The 19,473-nt window shown below is 45.8% G+C and overlaps 1 protein-coding gene across 3 annotated transcripts; it reads right to left on the bottom strand.

The window, feature by feature from the left end:
• Positions 1–234: 234 nt before the first annotated feature.
• CCNE2 (cyclin E2) lies at positions 235–15,182 on the bottom strand. 3 transcript variants are annotated; one of them, XM_034074501.1, is made up of 12 exons: positions 15,119–15,182; positions 13,183–13,221; positions 12,987–13,089; positions 12,767–12,826; positions 10,713–10,864; positions 7,708–7,843; positions 5,245–5,391; positions 3,754–3,849; positions 2,845–2,979; positions 1,995–2,106; positions 1,017–1,171; positions 235–612 (listed from the first exon to the last, which is right to left on the bottom strand). In XM_034074501.1, exons 2-12 carry the CDS (start codon positions 13,194–13,196, stop codon positions 511–513), a joined length of 1,212 nt encoding a protein of 403 aa, XP_033930392.1. In that variant the 5' UTR covers positions 13,197–13,221; positions 15,119–15,182; the 3' UTR covers positions 235–510. The 3 variants fall into 3 exon arrangements, with proteins under 3 accessions (XP_033930392.1, XP_033930388.1, XP_033930402.1); XM_034074497.1 differs by lacking the exon at positions 15,119–15,182 and adding an exon at positions 14,744–14,779; XM_034074511.1 differs by lacking the exon at positions 15,119–15,182 and adding an exon at positions 14,744–14,779 and having other exon boundaries at positions 12,767–12,823.
• Positions 15,183–19,473: the final 4,291 nt, after the last annotated feature.

The following is a 19,473-nucleotide window of genomic DNA, read 5'->3' as shown; positions in this document are numbered from 1 at the left end:
CCTGACAGAGGGTCACTACACTTGCACTGCAAGGACAGAGTGGTGCCAGGGGAGGGAACTGCTCCCCCCTTGACCTCCCTACCACCCTGCCAGGCATTAAACTCTGACTAGCAAGAAAAGGAAAAAGAACAAGTCAAGACGAGGTAATATGTACAAGCTGTCACTAAGTTCTGCTGTATAAAGCAAGTCTGACATGTAAAGCTGAAGAGACAAACTTTGCCATGCAGCCATTTGAAAAAAAAAATTGTTAAAAGTCATAAATTAGGAATGGTCAGAGTTGAACTAAGTTGTGTGTTAGAAGGGAGCAGAGCAGTCCTGGCTCCTGTGGTGGCACAGGGGCTGCTGCCCTGCCTAACTCAAGTTTGTAGCAGGACACTGGTCTCAATTTGTATCTGCTGCATCTCTTAGTGCTCAGGTCTCAAACAGCAGTAAGAGTGTGAGTCACCGTTAGTGTGGTCTTGTTCTGAAGCACCAAATCCTATTCTGTGTTTGATGGCTGTTCTCCACATTTCATTTCTTCTCTGTACTTTTGGGAGGGGTGATGATTCCTCCTGTTGACACAGGTGATAACTGACCTGGGGCAGTAGATGCTACTTCACTGTTTACTTCTTCCTGCACAGTGAGGGAAGAAGATGACAGTTAATATCTGTGACATGTTATATACGCTTGCTGCCCTAGTGTGAGAAGTGCTGCGGAGCATTGCTAGTACCATTCAAGTAGCCCAGATCTAGGATACTAAAAACCCCAAGGTGCTGTTATACAGTAGCGTAAAGACTATCGTCTCTTAAACACATCACCAGTACTTCAAATCTGTGTTTGTGGCCTGCAAGTGGTACAGTAAAACACATTTGGTTTATGGCATCGCCACCCAGGAGCCAGAAGCAAGCCTATGGGCATCGCTGACCGTGCTGGCTACAGAACCAGGCCAGGCATGAGCAGAGAAGTGCCTGGCTGCAGGAGAAGGGATGTGTAACCTACTCTCAACTGCCTGAACTGTGAGCCCACAAACCACCTACCAGCATGTCCAAGTAATTTGTGTGTGTTTGGATGTTATGCCGATCCTCTACTGCAACTTTCTTGAAGTTCTTCAGCTTCACAGGGGCTTTTTTTGCCACAGCCACAAAGGGAACCATCCATTCAACACACTCTGAAATGCTGTCCCAATCTAAGCCTAGAGGACACAATACAGTTCTATATTTAGAACTCACAAAGGAGTTGCACAGTATTCTAGTATGGCCAGAAGTGTTAAAACAACAATACTGCAGATAAAAATTGAGAAACATCTTCCCACAAACTCCCACCGCTTCCCTGTACTCCTTACACACCAGTGTTGTAGCTGAGGATGGTGACCACATCACCATCACATCAGCAAAGAAGCGCTGTGGCTTACAGGGAAGGCTCAAGTGCCTTCTCCACCTGAACACAAGATTCAGTGTTCAGGAAACACTACACTGTGGTTAGAGTTGTTCATGGTTCTTAGGCAACATACAGGCACTGAGCTTAGTTCAGTCATTTGGGGTTTTTTTTCCCCCCACTTTGTAAGGGACTGGCTGGTGGGATGAACACAAAGGTTAACTGAACACTGCTGGGGGGCAGGGGTGGCTGCCTGGTACTTGCATTTAAGGAGAAAAAGTAAACAAATCACTTACAGCTAATGAGCCCCAAACTCACTGGAAGCAGTGAGCACCTCACAGAGCAATGTCACCCCAAGAGCAAGAAGGATAAATCTGCTCTATTTCCTTAGTGAAGACCATACTTCTGACAGTATTCCTTCTTTTTTGAGTCTTTGTAACATCCGAAATAGTGGTAGGAAGGAAGTGAAATTGGGGGTGGGAAAGATGGGATCCAAAGCAGAACAGAACAAACTATTGGTGTCTACGTAGCTTTTGCTTGTTGGCAGCCTGGTAAACCAATACACTCGTAGTGACCTCAGGCACATAGCAACTTCCAGAATTCCCTGCCTGACACAACCAAGCTTCACAAATGCTTCTTACCTGAAGCTTTCTTAACAACTTCAATTGAGGTATAGTGGCAGAGTGCTGCAGCAGCAAGTGTTCTGTACTGGAAGTCCAAAGAATTCACATCCAGAATACACAAGTCTAAGAGCTGAGGAAATAAGAGTGAGAAAGTAACAGTTACAAACTTCAACAAGATGATACTTCAGCATAACCCTGCCTCAGAAACTGTCCGGCATGCTGCAGTCCTCCTACAGCCCCTGCTCTGGAACGTGGCTGAGCTTTTTAGCATCTATTGCACCATCTAATCTAGTTGTGGCATCAATGGCAGCTAAAACAGTTTGCGTAACTGCAAGGCTCAGTTCACACTTTCACCAACCACATACAAGACACCCGGCTTGCAGAGACTGAAGCACACCTTTAAACCCTCAGCATAGCTCCAGGAAGGTGTTTTCTTAGATGAAGGTACTACCCAGCAGTGCAGTGACTTAGCCCAGTCTGCACTTCAGCAACCTCCCTGAGGCTGGACACAACACATGCCCATAAAAACTGGAGGACAGTAGATTCAAACAAGTGTCTCAGAGCACTTGCCACTGTTTGTAGAATGTTCCAGTGCACAGCCATTAGAAAACAAGATGGATTTTTATTTTTCCAGTGTACAGGAAAGTATTTTAAGAGAGTATTGAGCAGGGAGACAAGCAACACCTGGGTGCTTGTCCTCAAAACGCAGGATGAAGTTTGTTAGCAGAGTCAAACTTGCACATTACTTAACAAAGTAACAGGCAAGGTGAAACAAGGGAAAGCATGCCTGTATGGCTCCAGAGGTGCAATAATCACTTGTAAGGGCAGTCACCCCAAAAAGCATCTTCTGACACAGTTTACAACCTACCTGTGCTATCTGAATGAATTTTTCCTGAGAATACTGAGGTAGCAGTACTTTCGGAACATCCTTCAGAGCATCCACTTGAAGATAGAGGTTCAGCCAAGAGATGATTGTCACTGGACAGAGTTCCCATTTTAAAGCCTGTAAACATGAAAGAGTTGCACACCTTAAGCCATGCAAGGACAGTTTTATGCTCTGATCTCTTTTCCCACACCTCTCCAAGTTTGCACAGCTTATTACACAGATCCTCAAAAGACACTAGAGATTATGTACTATTTCAAGTACAGATACTCATTTTAGATGGCAGTCTCACTACTTTTTGACAAGGCTGTCTCACAACCAGCACTAACACATATTCCTACAATTGTGCACCTGGATCTTACGCTATCTTCCCCACTCAGAACCTTGGAAATCAAGATTATTTCCCCAAGCCCCCGGTCTAACTGCCTGAACCTGCAGCTCTTACCTATTAAGGAAGAGCAAATGTACAAGGAGTGCTTACATGCTCCTTTCCAACATAAGGAACACAGAGTAGTGTCAGTTCTCCACCTGGCTCTCCTAAAGGCCCCTGCTCCCAAGATAGCAAAGGGCTCTGGCAAGCGCAGCACAGTTCAGTGACAGCCTTCTCGTCTGCCCCACGGCTTTCACACAAAGAGAAATCTGTCCTGTCCTAAAAGACCAGGACTTCGTCTCAGCCAAGGCTTTAGAGATCCACTGCACATAGAATCATACAATCACGGAATGGTTTGGGCTGGAAAGGACCTTAAGATCATCTAGTTCCAACCTCCTACCATGCAGTGAAGGTTTTGCAGAAACAAGGATATATAAAACATGTTCCTTTTCTAAGCAAGTAATGTTAAAATACAAGGCTTGGCTGGACAGTCAGCCAGCACTTAAAAACAACAAAGTACTTACCTTTAACATAATAAGTTCCATTCTGACAATATCATCTTCACTGCAAGCACCATCAGTGACGTAAGCAAATTCCTGTATCTTAGGAGCGTAGATTTCCTTTAAAAGAAGGGAGAGGAAAGTGAAGGTCAGAGTGCCTTACAATGCTAAGAAAGCTTGAGAAGATGCTGGCAAATATTTTTCAGTCCATACTGACACAGTAACATTTCTTATCACAGAATGGTTTGGGTTGGAAAGGATACTGAAGCTCATCTAGTTCAAACCACTTGCCACAGGCAGGGACAACATCCACTAGACCTGGTTGCCCAAAGTCCTTTTTTAAGCACTGGAAGCTGCTGTAAGGTCTTCCCTGAGCCTTCTCTTCTCCAGGCTGAGCAAGCCCAGCTCTCTCAGCCTGTCTTCTTTCACTAGAACAATGTTTTCCTTGTTACATGAGGTGACTTGAAACTTACAGTATGAAGAGATACTAGAAATAAGTAGGCTTGTTATATGTTATCTGTGGTAAAATGCAATAGATTCATTGCAACTCTTTTAGCTCTGGGGGAAATAAATATTGTTTGGTCAGTGGTTTTTTATTTTTATTTTTTACACTGTTTTGTTTATACCACTTTTTACATCAAATGGAACGGCTGAGAAGATACTCCACCCCAATCCTCCTACAGCACCCTGCTGTGTTAGAAATGGCTCACTGGGACAGGTCACATGCAGTGTCAGTGCTCATGTAGTCACATAGATTTATTATTAAAAAAAGGCTAGAAAAAGATTAGAGAAAAAACCCACAGCCACTCTGGCTGCAAAATCCATGGTGCAGGGTTGTGCTATTAAGAGATCTTGGCCACAGAACTACTTCTCTATCAGCTAGCTCCACTAACTGGTAGCCTGATGCCCCATGCACTTCCTTAGGGTAGACAACTGCATGGAGGGCACTACTGGCTTTAGGTCGTGCTAGATCCAGGGGCGTGCCACGTATGGACACTCAACATTCCAAGTTTTCCTTTCAGCCTAACCTGTCACGCACCATACACAAATGGCTCATAGATGTAGTGCACAACATAATGCATCATCACCACTGCATTCTAGAACAGAGAAATTCCACTGAATGGGTTTACAGGGATATCAGCCTGATGCACAAACAGTCTGGGACTTGGTCTTGGCTCTGTTCAAGTCCTGCACCCATTCCTGAGATTGTTTGCCAACTGCTGTATATTTGGAAAATGACAAAACAAAACAAAGCTACTCCCAGCACATTTGCATACCTTTCAAGTTTACCTGGTCTCTTTCCCTGCTGCTGAGGAAAAAAGAGGACAAACACTATGCTCCTAAGAGACTGACATACGCACAACTCAAGGAAGAGAAAGAAGTTTCCCCTTCTGACCTTCAGTGTTGTATGTACACACAAAGTTCAAAAGATTCACAGAAGAAATAAACATGTTATCACTGTCTTTTTAGTTATTCCAAACTTAAGATCCTACTCCTTGTAACAGGGCTTCTTACCTCAAGTTTGGAGGCAATGAATAATGAGGTAATTCCTATGAGCTGAAGCATGCTTTTGTTAATGTTCTTCTGTGTCAACATGAATCTATCAAAAAAGTCTTGAGCTAGGTAGAAGGTTTCCCTGTGGAGTGCATACACCTCGCATACCTGCAACAACACAAAAAACAATGCCATTTAATGCTAAAAAACTCTTGTGTACACACACTGGAGTATTCAAGCCTTAATAGTAAAACACAGTATGTACAGTTTTATCTTTTGCTCACCCAAGCTATCACATACCCAGATGTGTTAGCATACAGTGGTTAGTATGGGACTGAAAAAAGTACTTCCTTTGCTCCCACTTAAACACAGATTATCTGTGGTGCCTTAACATACTTCCAAATTATACTTTTTGCAACCTGACTAGCATCTACTTTTCCTAAAAGTGAGTACAAACAACTTCCCACTGAAAGAAGGTTGACTCATTGAGGGAGGGAAAACAAAAGAGAAAAACAAAAACCCCCCACTCATGTGTTTGCTTAAGAATACTCTATGCTCACATCTCAACCTGAAATCACTGAGCAGATCCCCTCTGTACTCCTCACAGGTCTGTCTCAGGGCAGGACCACTAGAACACTTGGAATTCCTTGGCTCTACAGCAAGCAATGCTGGAAGCTCCAAGCTCTGCCAGGTGCGCTGCTGGCAGCCCCTCAGGCACACCACAACCTTGCTAAGCAGGAACACAACTGCAGGAATGGCCATCTGCTCCCTCCAGTTGCAGGGCTCCCCACAGAGAGAACTTCTAATACCCACATTGTGTCAATGTGGTTCAGGCGCCAGTACAACAGAAGAGGAAAGGAGACTGCCCAGGTCTGGAAACCCTCTGCAAGGGACTACTCTTTCCTCTGACCTCTAACTGTATTTGGGTGGGTCTGCCACAACTCCAGCTTCTCTGCAACTCTGTATCTGTTCCAAAACTAGAAACTAGTTAGATACAGGTAAATTACTTAAAACCTACAGGAAAGAATATCCCAGAAATAGATCCCAAATCCTTCATTATTTCACTTGGACACATAGTCAGAACAAACTCTCACTACTAGCTACTTTCTAACATAAGACTGAAAGCTCATTAGCAAATTAAAACCCTTCCTGACCATCAAAACTCAACCAGTTGACAGTAATACCACAGCTCATTCTTTTAGGCCTGATTTAGTATTTGCCAATTGATGCACTACTCTGATACTAGTAACTGCTACTACAAACAAGATTTAGAACTAAAGACATACAGAGCAAGCCACTAATAAATGGCAAAGTTTCTATGAAAATCTGTTGCCTGAACATCATAAATCTTGCTCATGTTTAACAGTATCTCAGTTATGATGTTACAGACAACAATGTTAGGAGCTACTGGAGAACTCTTCAAATTGATGGGATTTTAATCCACTGTGGCATAGAGAACCACTGAGCTGGGCAACAAGGCCCTTGACATTTCTGTTTGGAAATTGCATGATCGTTTTCCTGAAAGTTTAAGGAAAAAAGAAACAATTTCACAGAGGCATATAAATCAGACATTGAAGGAGGTAGTGAAGTACACAGCTGGAACAGTTTTGATATTCAGACTGTATTAAAAAACATAAACAGTAGGAGTGCCACTAACATTTCTTTCCTTGGAGTACTTGATATGGAATTGGTAAACCTGTAAGATCCCTTCTGCTGATGGGCAAGGATTGCAGGAGTCAAATGTTAGTTTTGGCAATGGAGATCAAATACACTCAATATAGAGTTCTTGGAAACCCCTCCAGAACATGGCTCTCTAGTTACACTATTATTCATTCTCATAAACTGCCAAGACTGAGAGCTTCCATTTTGTTTGACAACTGGAATAGTCTGAAGTAAACCAATTAGATCAGAATATGGATACGGTTTCTTTGTAATGCTTTTTCAACTAAGAACCTGTTTGTATCAAGAAACTCCCAGGGTCAGCCACTTTGTTCTGCTCTCTTCATAGGACAGAATGAAAAAATGCAGCAACAAGCCAGAAAATTGTCAGGGTCTGACATCTAAGAGCTCTTGATGTAGACAGGGCCAGGGTAATAACTCAAGTCCTCAGTCCAAATGCAGTTGTCAAATGGCTTAAACACCATTTAAAATGTAAAGTTAGAGCTCCGTAACTAATCTGCCTATGACAATTTTAGTGCAGGTGCCCCAGAACTAGATTTCTCCCCTTCCTAGCAAGTAGCATAGCAAGAGTAGAAAATTAAGTACTACTCCTTACTGCCCTGTGGAAGGTTCAGAGTCTCCTGCTAGTGAAGACTGGAATGTAGCTCACCAAGAGGACCTGTAACTTGTAACCTGTCTGCTGCAAACTACATTTAGCTTTTGCCATTACTGCACATTTTGCTATTAGATCTTTATTTAAAATCTGTGCTTCTATCTGCCTACTTCTCAGGCATAACACATGGCAAAGTAATTAAAAGAACACACCTCTAAGAGCCAGTCTAACAGTATTGATCTCATGTGAGGTTGCAAACTGGAATGTAGTGATGTGAAATGTTTGCAATGCGCGTATCTGTTCTCCTTCTTCAGAATGTTGAGCCAGACATCTTTGGAATTTCCCCAGCTACAGAATAAAGGTACACAAAGCATTGTTAAGTATATATATACACCTTCACAAGAAGAGTACAAAACCATTATATACTGTTTACAAATATTCAGGAACAAAAACTCTGCCATTCTAAAAGAACCTCATGGCAATTATAAAACTTCAGCTATACTCTGAACATGCTACATCACCACAACAGCTTGCCAAAATTATCAGCAAGTCCATTTTCACAGAATAGCCAACAAAACTGAACATGTGCATCCTAAAGTTACCCATACAACCAGTTCCCTATTTTGCCTACTTATGTGTCTGTCCACAGGACAAGGGAAAAGCCAAACCCTCCCTCTTAAAACTACACCACTCCAAGTAAAACAAAGCATACACAAAGCTGTCCAATTTAGTTTGAGAAGAACATTTACAGATGGTGTTTAAAAGACATTCAGCCATCCCTTCCTTTTCTAGCCTACCTTGAGGCACAGAAACAGGCTACTATGAGAAAAAATTAGTTCTTTATTGCTAACTTATTATCTATTAGCACTGAAGTCTACTTAGGAAGAAGACTTGTCTGTATAATTAATATGGCTTGGCTTTAATTTGCAATTATTCTTATTATGAATTGATGTGCATTTTCTCAGATGTACTTCTCATCCCACAGTCACTAAAAGGGACAACATGTTAATCAATGCAAAGCTGATTTCCTCCTGAAATTCTGCAGGTTGCATATTAACCTTTCCAAGCAGAAGCAGAGACAGAATAAACAGTCTTGATCACTAGTATCACCCACAAATTCTAAAAGCATCAGTTCCATTCTGCTGCCACCATGTTAAAAGCAGAAGTAATTGCTTGTTTAATGCACAAGTTTCCCATTTAAGAGGGGAGGCACCAAGAAATCTATTATGATCTTCCTACAGCAGTTAGAAAAGCCAGGAAAAAAGACAGGTGAGAGTAAATGATTCTCTTATTCAGCTAATTGGAAAGGATGGAGATCAGCTTTACCAGATGGCTAGCAACAAAGCACTAAAATCCTTTCTTGGAGTTCTGTATCTGAACATATCTTGGGGATCCAGGAGTTTCCAAGAACTTGCTAAAGCAGTGCACGAGATTTCCTCATTTGTTTAAGTTAAAAAAAAAAAACAAAAATCCAAAAAAACCCTCAAAACCTACTTTGCACTGTTTTCCAACACACTTGAAAATATGATGTGCTAGGTACACAGCAGAGCATGCTGCTCTTTGAAGCAGTGTTCAGCAGCCTTGGGAGTAATACTGAGAGAAAAAAGCAGTTGAAACTAGGTGAAAGAGACTGCAACAGACATATTGCTTTGCACTGAGCCAAAACACCACCATGCTCCTGCCTGTCCTGATCGAATTCTGGCCAGAACATAATAAAACCAAAATGTATCTAGAAAGGTTCTCTTAGAATCATAGAATAGTTAGAGTTGGAAAGGACCTTAAGATCATCAAGTTCCAGCCCCCCTGTCATGGGCAGGGACACCTCACACTAAACCATGTCACCCAAGGCTCTATCCAACCTGGTCTTGAACACCGCCAGGGATGGAGCATTCACAACCTTCCTGGGCAACCTATTCCAGTGCCTTACCACCCTTACAGTAAAGAACTTCTTCCTTATTTCCAATCTAAGCTTCCCTTGTTTAAGTTTTAACCCATTAGCCCTTGTCCTGCCACTACAGTCCCTAATGAAGAGTCCATCCCCAGCATCCTTATAAGCCCCCTTCAGATACTGGAAGGCTGCTATGAGGTCTCCATGCAGCCTTCTCTTCTCCAGGCTGAACAGCCCCATCTTTCTCAGCCTATCTTCATACGGGAGGTGCTCCAGTCCCCTGATCACCCGTGTGGCCCTCCTCTGGACTTGTTCTAACAGTACCATGTCCTTTTTATGTTGAGGACACCAAAACTGCACACAATACTCCAAGTGAGGTCTCACAAGAGCAGAGGAGAGGGGCAGAATCACCTCCTTTGACCTGCTGGTCATGGTTCTTTTGATGCAGCCCAGGATACAGTTGGGATTTCTCGGCTGCAAGTGCACACTGAAGCCAGTTCATGTTAAGTTTCTCATCGACCAACACCCCCATGTCCTTCTCCACAGGGCTGCTCTAAATCTCTTCTCTGCCCAGCCTGGGATTGCTCTGACCCAGGTGTAGCACATTGCACTCGGCATGGTTAAACTTCATAAGTTTAACCCACCTCACAAGCATGTCAAGGTCCCTCTGGATGGCATTCCTTCCCTCCAAGCATATCAACCGAAACACAAAGCTTGGTGTCATCGGCAAACTTGCTCTTCAAGTAATACTTCACATTCTGCTTCTCATTCATCTCACAGTTTCTAAAGCATTGCAGTGAATTTAACAACCCTTTCACTAAACACCAGACCAATATAAACTGCTGCCAATGCACTCATCTAATAAATGAACAACTAAGAAACTCACAAATGGAAAAATATGATTCTATGAGCCAATCTATCCCTCTCCAAAAGGGAAGCTTCCTAAAACTGTGACTGCACTGAGCATCTACACTGCATTAGCAAGCTACTGCCACAAATTTATTTGCATACTCATACATTTTTGAGTTCTTAAAGAAAAATTTGCTTCATATTTTTGCTCACTCAGTTCAGTTTAACTATCATGTACCTCTTAACCACTTTAAGAGTCCCTGGCATTAAGCTAAAAAGTTATAAAAGGACAGCTCTAAAAGGCAAAAATTTTATGTTTGGTGACTTTATAAGATCATGGGGACAAAAAACTCCACAATGTGTCTTATTTTGGACATCAAATTGTTTCTGAGATAGGAGACAAGTAGAGGTATGGGACTGAGTACTACTCACTGTTATATAAGCACAATGCAACACCAGATCTGCATCTGGTAAACTTACTTGAGTTCTGGCAGAGGTGATGGGTTTATGAAGAGATTTCTGAACCGGTACTTTTTGAACCTGGAGAAGTCAGTGGTTACTGACTCTTTGTGAGGCGTTTCAATAATTATGCAAGGCGAGATGCCTCCTGTTATCGTGGGCGGCCAACAACTCTGCAACATAAACAAGGTATCTTTTAAAGGCTGATTTTACTATGAGAGCAAGAAAGACAAGAGGTAAATTACAGTAACAATGCATGTAATGTATGTTAGTCTTTTTGGACCACAGCATCAATTCATGTACTGAAACCTAGGCCAAAGAGATCAAATGGCAACAAAGCCTTTCATAGTCAAGATGGAACATGCATAAACAAATTTGATAAATTTGGGAAACTCAGCTTTGAGGAAGACAACCGTCTTCAGTTTATGAACCTGTAAGTAACCTATCCATTGCTTGAGCTGCTCAGCTATAGCACATAAGGTAAAGGCACTCATTGCTACTAAAACACATAACATTAGTTTGCTGGTCCTATCTACTTATCTACTCAGAGGGAAAAGAAAGGAGGGTGGAGGTTTTACTGTCCCTCAGTGAAAATTCAGCAACTTATCTTCCAATTAAGCACTCCAGAGAGGAGCCACCCATCTCAACTCCAAAGCTAGATATCCACTGAGCAAGCAGCAGCTGTGAACTATCTCTCAGCCAAATATGGGATGCAATGACTCAAAAGGAGAAGAGTGCAAAGTTGTTCACACAGAAAGCTTCAGCGAAAGAATTCTAGATTACATCAGTTAACTCTGTAGCCTGCTTCACTAATACTTATTTGGTTGTACATAATCAATACAAGTAAGGAGGTATCAAATGCATGGAGTACATTCAATGCTGTAATGGCTGACAGTTTTCAAAATGGTGACAGAGAGCCTTAATTATGCTCTGTGGAGTTAGGGAGGGGGAATCCCATTGCAACACCTACCCCTGAACATAGAGGCTTTTCCTATATAGGTGTTCTGCAAGGTAAATTACACACAATTCCTTTAGTTTATCTAAACCTATTTATAGCCAGACTAACAGTGAAGTTACATATTCCATCAGAATTGATCCTAACAGCACACAGCTACCAAAAACAAAAAGAGGAGATCCTGCTCCTTCTTTCCTGTGATCCTCACTGCCCAAGTCCTTCCTTTGTTAGCTTTGATGATTGTAAGACCCTCTGCTGGGTTGATTCAGCTCACTAACCTGGCAGAACATTAACTTATTTTGTAGTGCCATATTAGCAAGTTGAACCTGCACACTGCTCCATTTAAGGAGAACCAAAAATGAAGCAGGACATAGGATGGAGTACATGGACAGTTATCAAGGAAGGAAAGACAAGGGATCAGGATTTCCCCCATTCAGCAAAAGCCAAGTTGTGACATGCAGTTTCACTCCAAGTACAGCTGATGTAGTTACACAGCATTTTTTCCTACACAAAGGTTGCAAAGGCAACTTCACAATCAGAAGAGTTTTGCTTCATCATTGTCATTAGTCTCATTTGCTTTACAAAAGGATAATTGCAAACAAAATTTGTTTGAAAAAGAGTTATTTACTAAATAAATATTTTAGCTCCTCACTTGGTTTAGGAGTAGCCCATGTTTGTTACAACAGTTTCCTAAACTGATTTAAATAATCAAAAGAATGGCTAAATGAAAGTAAAGAGGGCCTGAATGTCTATGAGTCTTCTTCACTAAATGGTTGTGAAACCACACCTTAAGTTAAAACAAGTGCAACGATTTTGTTTAGACTTGCCTCTTAGGCCTCACTGTTCTGCATTTGGAATTATTCTGAAATATCTGAGTTTATTCTCATTTTTACACCTAACCTTAGTGGTTTCCAAATCAAAGGATGCTGCAACAAAGCCATGCATAAAACTCAAAAACATATATAAACATGCTAAGGTGCTGCACTCCCGTACCTCTTAATATGCAATGGTAGAAACTTCCCCTATTCAATGTTTTCTAGTGTGGAAAGACTTCACACCCACCAACATAAATCATTTGGACACCTCACCTATTTTGGACTGGTATTCAAGACTGCTTTACCTTAATCTCATATTGATGTTTTTTAGCAATTTTCCCATCTTCTCTTTTCTTCATCTCCTGCTGGGAAGAGACACACATGTCAATTCACTGACAATGACCAGCATACCCATTCCTAAAGCCTAAAGCAAACGGTTGCTACTTCTGACCCACTTTCTAACTCAGCAAAGATTCTCCCATCCAAACACACTGGAGAACTTCTCCAGTTGCCCAAATTGGTCACCTCTGCTGTTCTCCTTTTTCTGGTCTGGAGATGTTCTGACTCCTGCGGAGACTCTTCTTGACATGACAGTGGTAGCTGCTGCTGCTTGGCTTGCAAACGGCTACTACAAAGAGCAAAAAGACATAACGAATTAAGAGAGCAGCAGTTGATAGATGAACACTGCTAAACTGGATGTATTACAATGTTAACACCTTACCTACGTCTTGACATCTTCTTTGGGTTGTAAGATCTCTACCTGGGGATCAAAGGAATAATGTAAGCCCAGTTAATATATCCTCCAGAAATTAGGACCAACTTCCGTACTTTGTGTTGCAAGATTCATCACAAAGAACAGCATGGTTTACACAACTGAAATAGAAGCACAACTAATTTACTGGTGTGAGAAATGCCTAAGGTATATAATCACATGCAACTCCATGTACTGCTGGGGGTTTCACTGCTTAAGTTGGATGCCCACTAAGCCATTGGTCAGTTTCTCTCGGGCGAGTGGGGCTTGTATGGCCCAGGCAGTGAGTGAGAGAGGGAAGCTGTAAAAGGTCATTTCCCACTCGAGAGAATGTGGAGGGATCCCTGAGACTGCGACTTCCAGGGCCCTTTACACCCTGCAGCCACCGGGCACCCCCACAGACACACACTCTGCCGGGGCAGCAGCAGCACCCCCGCGAGCCCCCCACACCTGCCGGGATGGGCCGTGCCGAGCTGAGCCGTGTCGTGCCCGGCCGCCCGCGCTCCCGCCGCGCCGGTTCCGCGCCAATTTGCAGAGAGCGGGGAGGCGGCGGCCTGCGCCGTGCAGAGCCGGGAAGGGACGGGGGCGCCTCGGGCAGCCCCGGGGATCAGGCTGGGCTGGGGGCACCGCCGCTGCCCGCGCTCGCTCTCCCTCCAGAAGGGGCCGAGCCGCCGTCTGCCCCTCTCCCGCCGCAGCCGCTGAGGGGACGCGTGAGGGGGCAGGACCGCGGCTCCCCCGCGCTCCCGCCTTGCTGCGAGCGAGGCTCCCTCCAAAACCTGAGGGGAAGTGGGGGGGGGGGCTGCCGAGTAGGCACCCCGGCACTCGGCGACACCCTCCTTCAGAGGGGAACACCGCAGGGACCGGGGACCATGATGGGGTTGCCCTCACTAGGCACTCTTCTCGCCAAGCTCTGTACGGAGAGCTAGAGCCGGGAAGAGCCGGGACCCGCCGGGGTAGGGTGAGGACGGGAGGCGCGGGCCAGCAGTCGGGGTCAGCCCGCCAAGCGGCTCGGCCGGCTTCCCCGCCCCCACAGCTCCCGTCTCCCTCCAAAACCAGCATCCCGCGCTCCGCCACCCCCCACGGGGCTCTCCCGCCGCCGTGGGGTGGGGGGTGACGGGATGGAGACGATGGCGGGCTCCCGCCGGTACCCCGGCCCGCAGCACTGCCTCCCGCAGGCATTGCCCACCCAGGGCCGTCGCCCCTCACAGCGGCGCCCAGCAGCGATCACTGCCCCGGCAGGGAGGACACGGCGGGGCCGGATGGGGCCGCGCGCGGACAGCCATCCCCACGCTCTCCTTTCAAAACGGTCCCGGGCGGGCAGACCGCTCAGCGCCCGGCTCCCCTCACACCGGCACTGCCGGTACCGGTATCGCCACCGCAACTTCCATCAGCACCACCGTAGCCTCCACCACCATCCTTACCATCGTAACCACCGCTACCCCTATCACCATCATCATCCCCATTGCCACCACAACCACCACAGCCGGCCACCCGCCACCCCCGTCCCGCTGCCACCGCTGCCCTAACGCACCTCTGCTACTGCCGCCCGGGCCGCACTGCTCAGCTGGCGCCGGCGCCAAGTCCCTATATACGGCAGCCAGGCCCGCCCTGCGCATGTGCAAGCGCGGCAGACAGCTCCCCCGCCCGCCGCCTCCCACCGCCGGCGCCCTCGGCCCGCTCGCCCCAGCACCGCCCCTTCGCCGCGGGGCCGCCCCAGGCCCAGGGGCTCCCCTGCCCATCGTTGTGAAGGGACATCCCGCGCCCCTACCCAGCTCCCTTGGCGGAGGCGTCCCAGGACAACGGCGGGCAGCGTCGGGAGGAGGGCTGTCACCGCTGCCGCCGCGCAGGGAGAGCCGCCCTGCTGTCCCTCCCCCTCCCCTCTCACGGGACACCCCAGCCCCGTCACCTCGATCCGTCGCACCGGGCCCGAGGTCGGCCCCCGCCGCGGGGGGAGGCTCCGCCGGCTGCCTCCAGCGCAGCGCACGCCGCGGACCCGGCAGGGCACAGCTCGCCCGCCCCGGGGCGGGGCCGCCTCCCGCTCCAGCCAATGGGAGCGCGCAGCCCCGCGACAACGTGCAGCGGGCGGCGGAATGTAAACACTGCCCCGCCGCGCGCGCCCTGCGGCGCCCCGCCCTTCTCCGCTCCCGCCGCGGCCTGAGGGCGGGCCGGCTCCTCCCGCCCGCCGCAGGGCAGCGCTCACCGCCCCGCAAGGCGCGGTGACAGCCGGCTCCTGACCCACCGCACCCGCTGCTGTGGCACCGGACACCCTCATCCCGGTGGGGCTGTCAGCCCGCTGTCCATCACACAGCACCACACAAGGACGGCCTCCACCCAGCTGTGCCCCATGCAGGCACCCGGCTCTGCTGCCAGGCGCCCTCGCCTTTGTGTTCAAAACTTTCCCTCTCTCCCTCCATCTTTGCAGCCTGTTTAATCACAGAGAAGTTCGTCCCAGCAGCCAACAGGCCTCTCATAAGCACAGCCTCCATGGCCCCCCTGCTCAGCAGCTCCTGTCAGCCAGGCCCATCACCATCCCTCAGGGTCTTACCGAGCCACAGGAGCGCTCATCCCTCCATCCCCTTCTCTATCCAGAGATGGTGCTGAAGTTCACCCTCAGTGCAAGGCACATCTCCCAGTTACCAATAACATCACTCAAGGGTTGCGTGGAGTTTCTTAATAAAGAAAAATATATATATATACACCATGTACTTAGCACTGCTTTGAGCACACAGTTTTCTCTAGAACATCCATGTCAGGGCACAGGTCCTCGCCTCAGCACCCAGCCCCTGCAGCCATTTTCCTGGTGCAAACTGGTGCTTTCCCTCTCCTGTCTGGCAGCACAGAGCGCACGTGCTGCAAACAGCATGAAGAGAAGCCGCAGCTGCCTTCAAGTAAATCCACATCAGCTTGTTTTCACTTCTGCTTTTTCTTTTCCCAAGTGTAATGCTATTAAAGAGTAAACATGGGTTTTACCTCTAAACATGAATTCTGATAATTAAGCGTGATAATCGGGTTTTGGTGCTCACCATCTCATTTTAAAGTGCAAAAGTAAAGGCAGCACAGCCCACCAAAGACAGATGTTACAGTAGGGTGGCTAACTGCAGTTTAACAGGTCACAGGTTTTGGGCAGCAAAGGCCATCTCTCAACTGTGGGTGCTTACAGCACCTGACGGTCCAGGGACAACAATTCCTGCAAACTTAAACAGCATGCACAACAGATGGGCAAGATGGGCAATTGCAGCCACCTGGTCATGTCAGCACTGCAAAATGCCCATTCCAGTTCTTATCATGAAGAAAATCTGTTAGCTGTGGCTCAAAATGCATGTAGAGAAACCCCACAAACCACTGTCACCTCTCAAGAATCTTTGTCAACTCTATACTGCACCAGCTCATTTCAAGAGATCTAGCTCATGTCATAGTCCTGGATGCCTGAAGCAGCCATGCAAGTAGCTCTGTTAGTTCATCTCCATTGAAGTCCACCAGCAAGATACACCCTGCTGCCTGGAAGTGCATCTCCCACTCCACTGACTGCAGGGAGTGGGCAAACTTGACTTAAATCTAACTTCAGGCCTTCAGGCCCAGTTGCTGAAGTTGAAGCCCTACCATAGCCAACTTGTTAAAAAGAGCTGGAGCTTCACCAAGGGGCTAGCAAGGGTGAAGAGACAAAGTATCCTTTCCTCTAAAAGCTCTCCAGCCTTCACAGATGTTAAATTCTGGCTTGGTGGCAGTAGCACAGCGGTTCTGGTGCATGAAGAATAAATTTTATGGCACACTATGGGAATACTCCAAAGTGAATACTGGCTAAAGATTGAATGGATCAGGTCTGCCATAATTAGGTCTCAGTACAAAGACTGTACACATCCTGCTCGTTTCACCACACCTTTTGACGTGAGCTGCTGCAGGTCGCATGCCACCATATTTGGGGTTTTGCCTCAGCAGTGGGAAATGCACCAGATCCCATGGGCACTCTCCTGCCAGCAGCTTCTCCCATAAATTTTCAGCAGTACAGAAAAACCCTGGAAGACAATGTGTAATAAAATCCTGCTGAAGACAATGAAATGATTTTAATGCAAGCGAATGGGCTGACCTTTTGATGTGGCAGTAACACTGAAGTGACTTAGTCAACACTGGGACACTTCCAAGTGAGCTAACACACAGTACATCCCCTTTCATTATGTGGCTGCCTTCTTAGGGGGAAGAGTGTAAAAGGGAGAAGATTTAAGCTTCTAAAAATACACTACAACTGCTAAGCAGTATTTGTGCTAGGATCTGACAAGTCCTTTTAGATTAGTCTAGTGGCTTTCTTTTTTTCTCTTTTATTCCACCAGTACCCCCCACCTCCCCAGTTATCACTTCTAAATATGCTCCAGAGAAGGTGTGAACCCCATTGGAAAGGTGGGAATGACAGGGCATTCCTTGCAATTTTATACAGCTAAGGTTGCTTTTCATGGTTATCCTTTTATGGATCTTTTTGAAAGACCCCAGAATCTGTGAGAATCTACCTCTGAAGCTGTGAGGGTTGTCCAGTTACTGAGTGTGCTTAATATTGTCCTTCTCCCAGAGCTTCTGAATCCATCTGGTTATTGCCAAAGAAAGGATCAGTATTCCATTATAAACATTTGCACATAGCTCCACTGTGCTCCAGGCACAAAATAACATGGGATACTGCCCCCTGTTCTCCTACCTTGTTGCAGTAAATATTTCACTATGGTCATTCACCTGTGCTGTTAGTCTTTGTCCTTTTGAGCCACAATGACTTTGTCAAAGCTATCCTATAACTTAGTTAAGGGAAAGGCCTGCTCCAGGACCCTTGTGTAGATGAACCCATTGTTTTTAAGAGAAGTTTTGAGCTTATTTATTGCAGAATGGCTCCAGCTACCTATCCCAAGATGGGTACTGTTAAAGCTTCATACCCCTCCTAGAGGAAAATCCTCTAGTAGGAAGTTGCACCCTTCCCAACCTGTAATGGTTTTTAACATTGAACAGCATGGGATAACTTAAAACCCCAAGCTTTCAAAACCCTTGTTGTCTATTAGAACCTATAGTATTCCATTACCTTCCTGCTGTTTAATTTCAGAGACTTCTTCAAATAAGGCATAATCTAGTTTAACATGCATTAAGGAATATTTTTAAGACCTGACAAGACTGACTTATTTTGTGTTGTTGTTTGGTTTTGTTTTCCTCTGATGTGGTGGAGACAGAGTTCATATTGTGGTTATTAAGAATCTGATGGCAAAAATACAACACAGAGTAAACCTGTTGATCATAAGCATGTGAACATGTCTTTCTAAGCTCAATACCAGCAACACAGAGCATGGGCAACAACCAGCTGTTGATGAGAAGCCTGTGTGACAATCAGATCATGTTAATACAACCAGTACTGAGAGCTATTTTTATAGCAAAGGAAGAAAACTCAAGTACAGATCAAAAGTTAATTTCCAGAGCCAGGCCGACAACAGTATAGTGTGATACAAGGATTTCCTCTTTGACTTGAATTTTTCAAGGCATGCTTTTGAAGGGGAAAGGAGAAGCAAAAAGAGTGAGTTACCAACCTTTTAAACCCATATTCAGAAGTAGATGCCATCACTTCCCAGCAAACCAAGCGAGTGCATCCTTCTGGGTCTTGTTAGTAGCCTTGCTCTTTCTTCTTCCTCAGCAGCAAGAAGTTTGAAATAAACATTTCTTATCCTGAAAGTCCTTTTACACAGAAGATATTTTATCCATCTCTTGTCAGAGACCTATATCCTTTCTTGTGCATTTAAACACCCACTTTCAACACCCCAAAGTGCAACACCTTTAAAGTACAATCCTTATGACTGATTTGCTGCACAAAGCCCAGTAAGGACAGCATCTCTGCTGTGGGAAGCAGCACCTAAACTAATATACAAGCACTGATCTATCTTCACCTACTCCTGTGTTGTAGCTCCCATCTGTAGCTCAAAAAAAATAGCAAGACACACCTTCCTCATGCTTTCCAGTGTTGCTTCTCCACTGGGCTGTAAAATGTGTCACCTTTTGGACCAGGAGATACATGTAGGTAGGGGAAAAGAAACAATTTCAGGTCACAGGAAATAACCATGTAGGACACAAGTAAGACAACAATACAGTACTTTTTTTAAGAAAAACAGATTAACTTATCTTTGCCATGACCTCCTAGGGTGGTCAGCATGGTAGGAGACACTTCTTCCCCCTGCTCCCAGGAAAAACAATCAAGTAACTGTAGAAAAAAACCCCTTTTCTCCCTGGCTCAGCCCCTGGCCTATG

This window comes from Melopsittacus undulatus, chromosome 1 (assembly GCF_012275295.1).
Source record: "Melopsittacus undulatus isolate bMelUnd1 chromosome 1, bMelUnd1.mat.Z, whole genome shotgun sequence".
NCBI lineage: Eukaryota > Metazoa > Chordata > Aves > Psittaciformes > Psittaculidae > Melopsittacus > Melopsittacus undulatus.
Note: the sequence above shows the minus strand (reverse complement) of the source record. Positions and strands in the feature narration are given on the sequence as shown.

Coding starts and splice junctions, on each gene's coding strand:
- CCNE2 (XM_034074501.1), bottom strand. Junction 2,107..2,844: donor AATTCATTCAGATAGCACAG/GTAGGTTGTAAA, acceptor TTATTTCCTCAG/CTCTTAGACTTGTGTATTCT. Junction 613..1,016: donor CAAATTACTTGGACATGCTG/GTAGGTGGTTTG, acceptor CTCACTGTGCAG/GAAGAAGTAAACAGTGAAGT.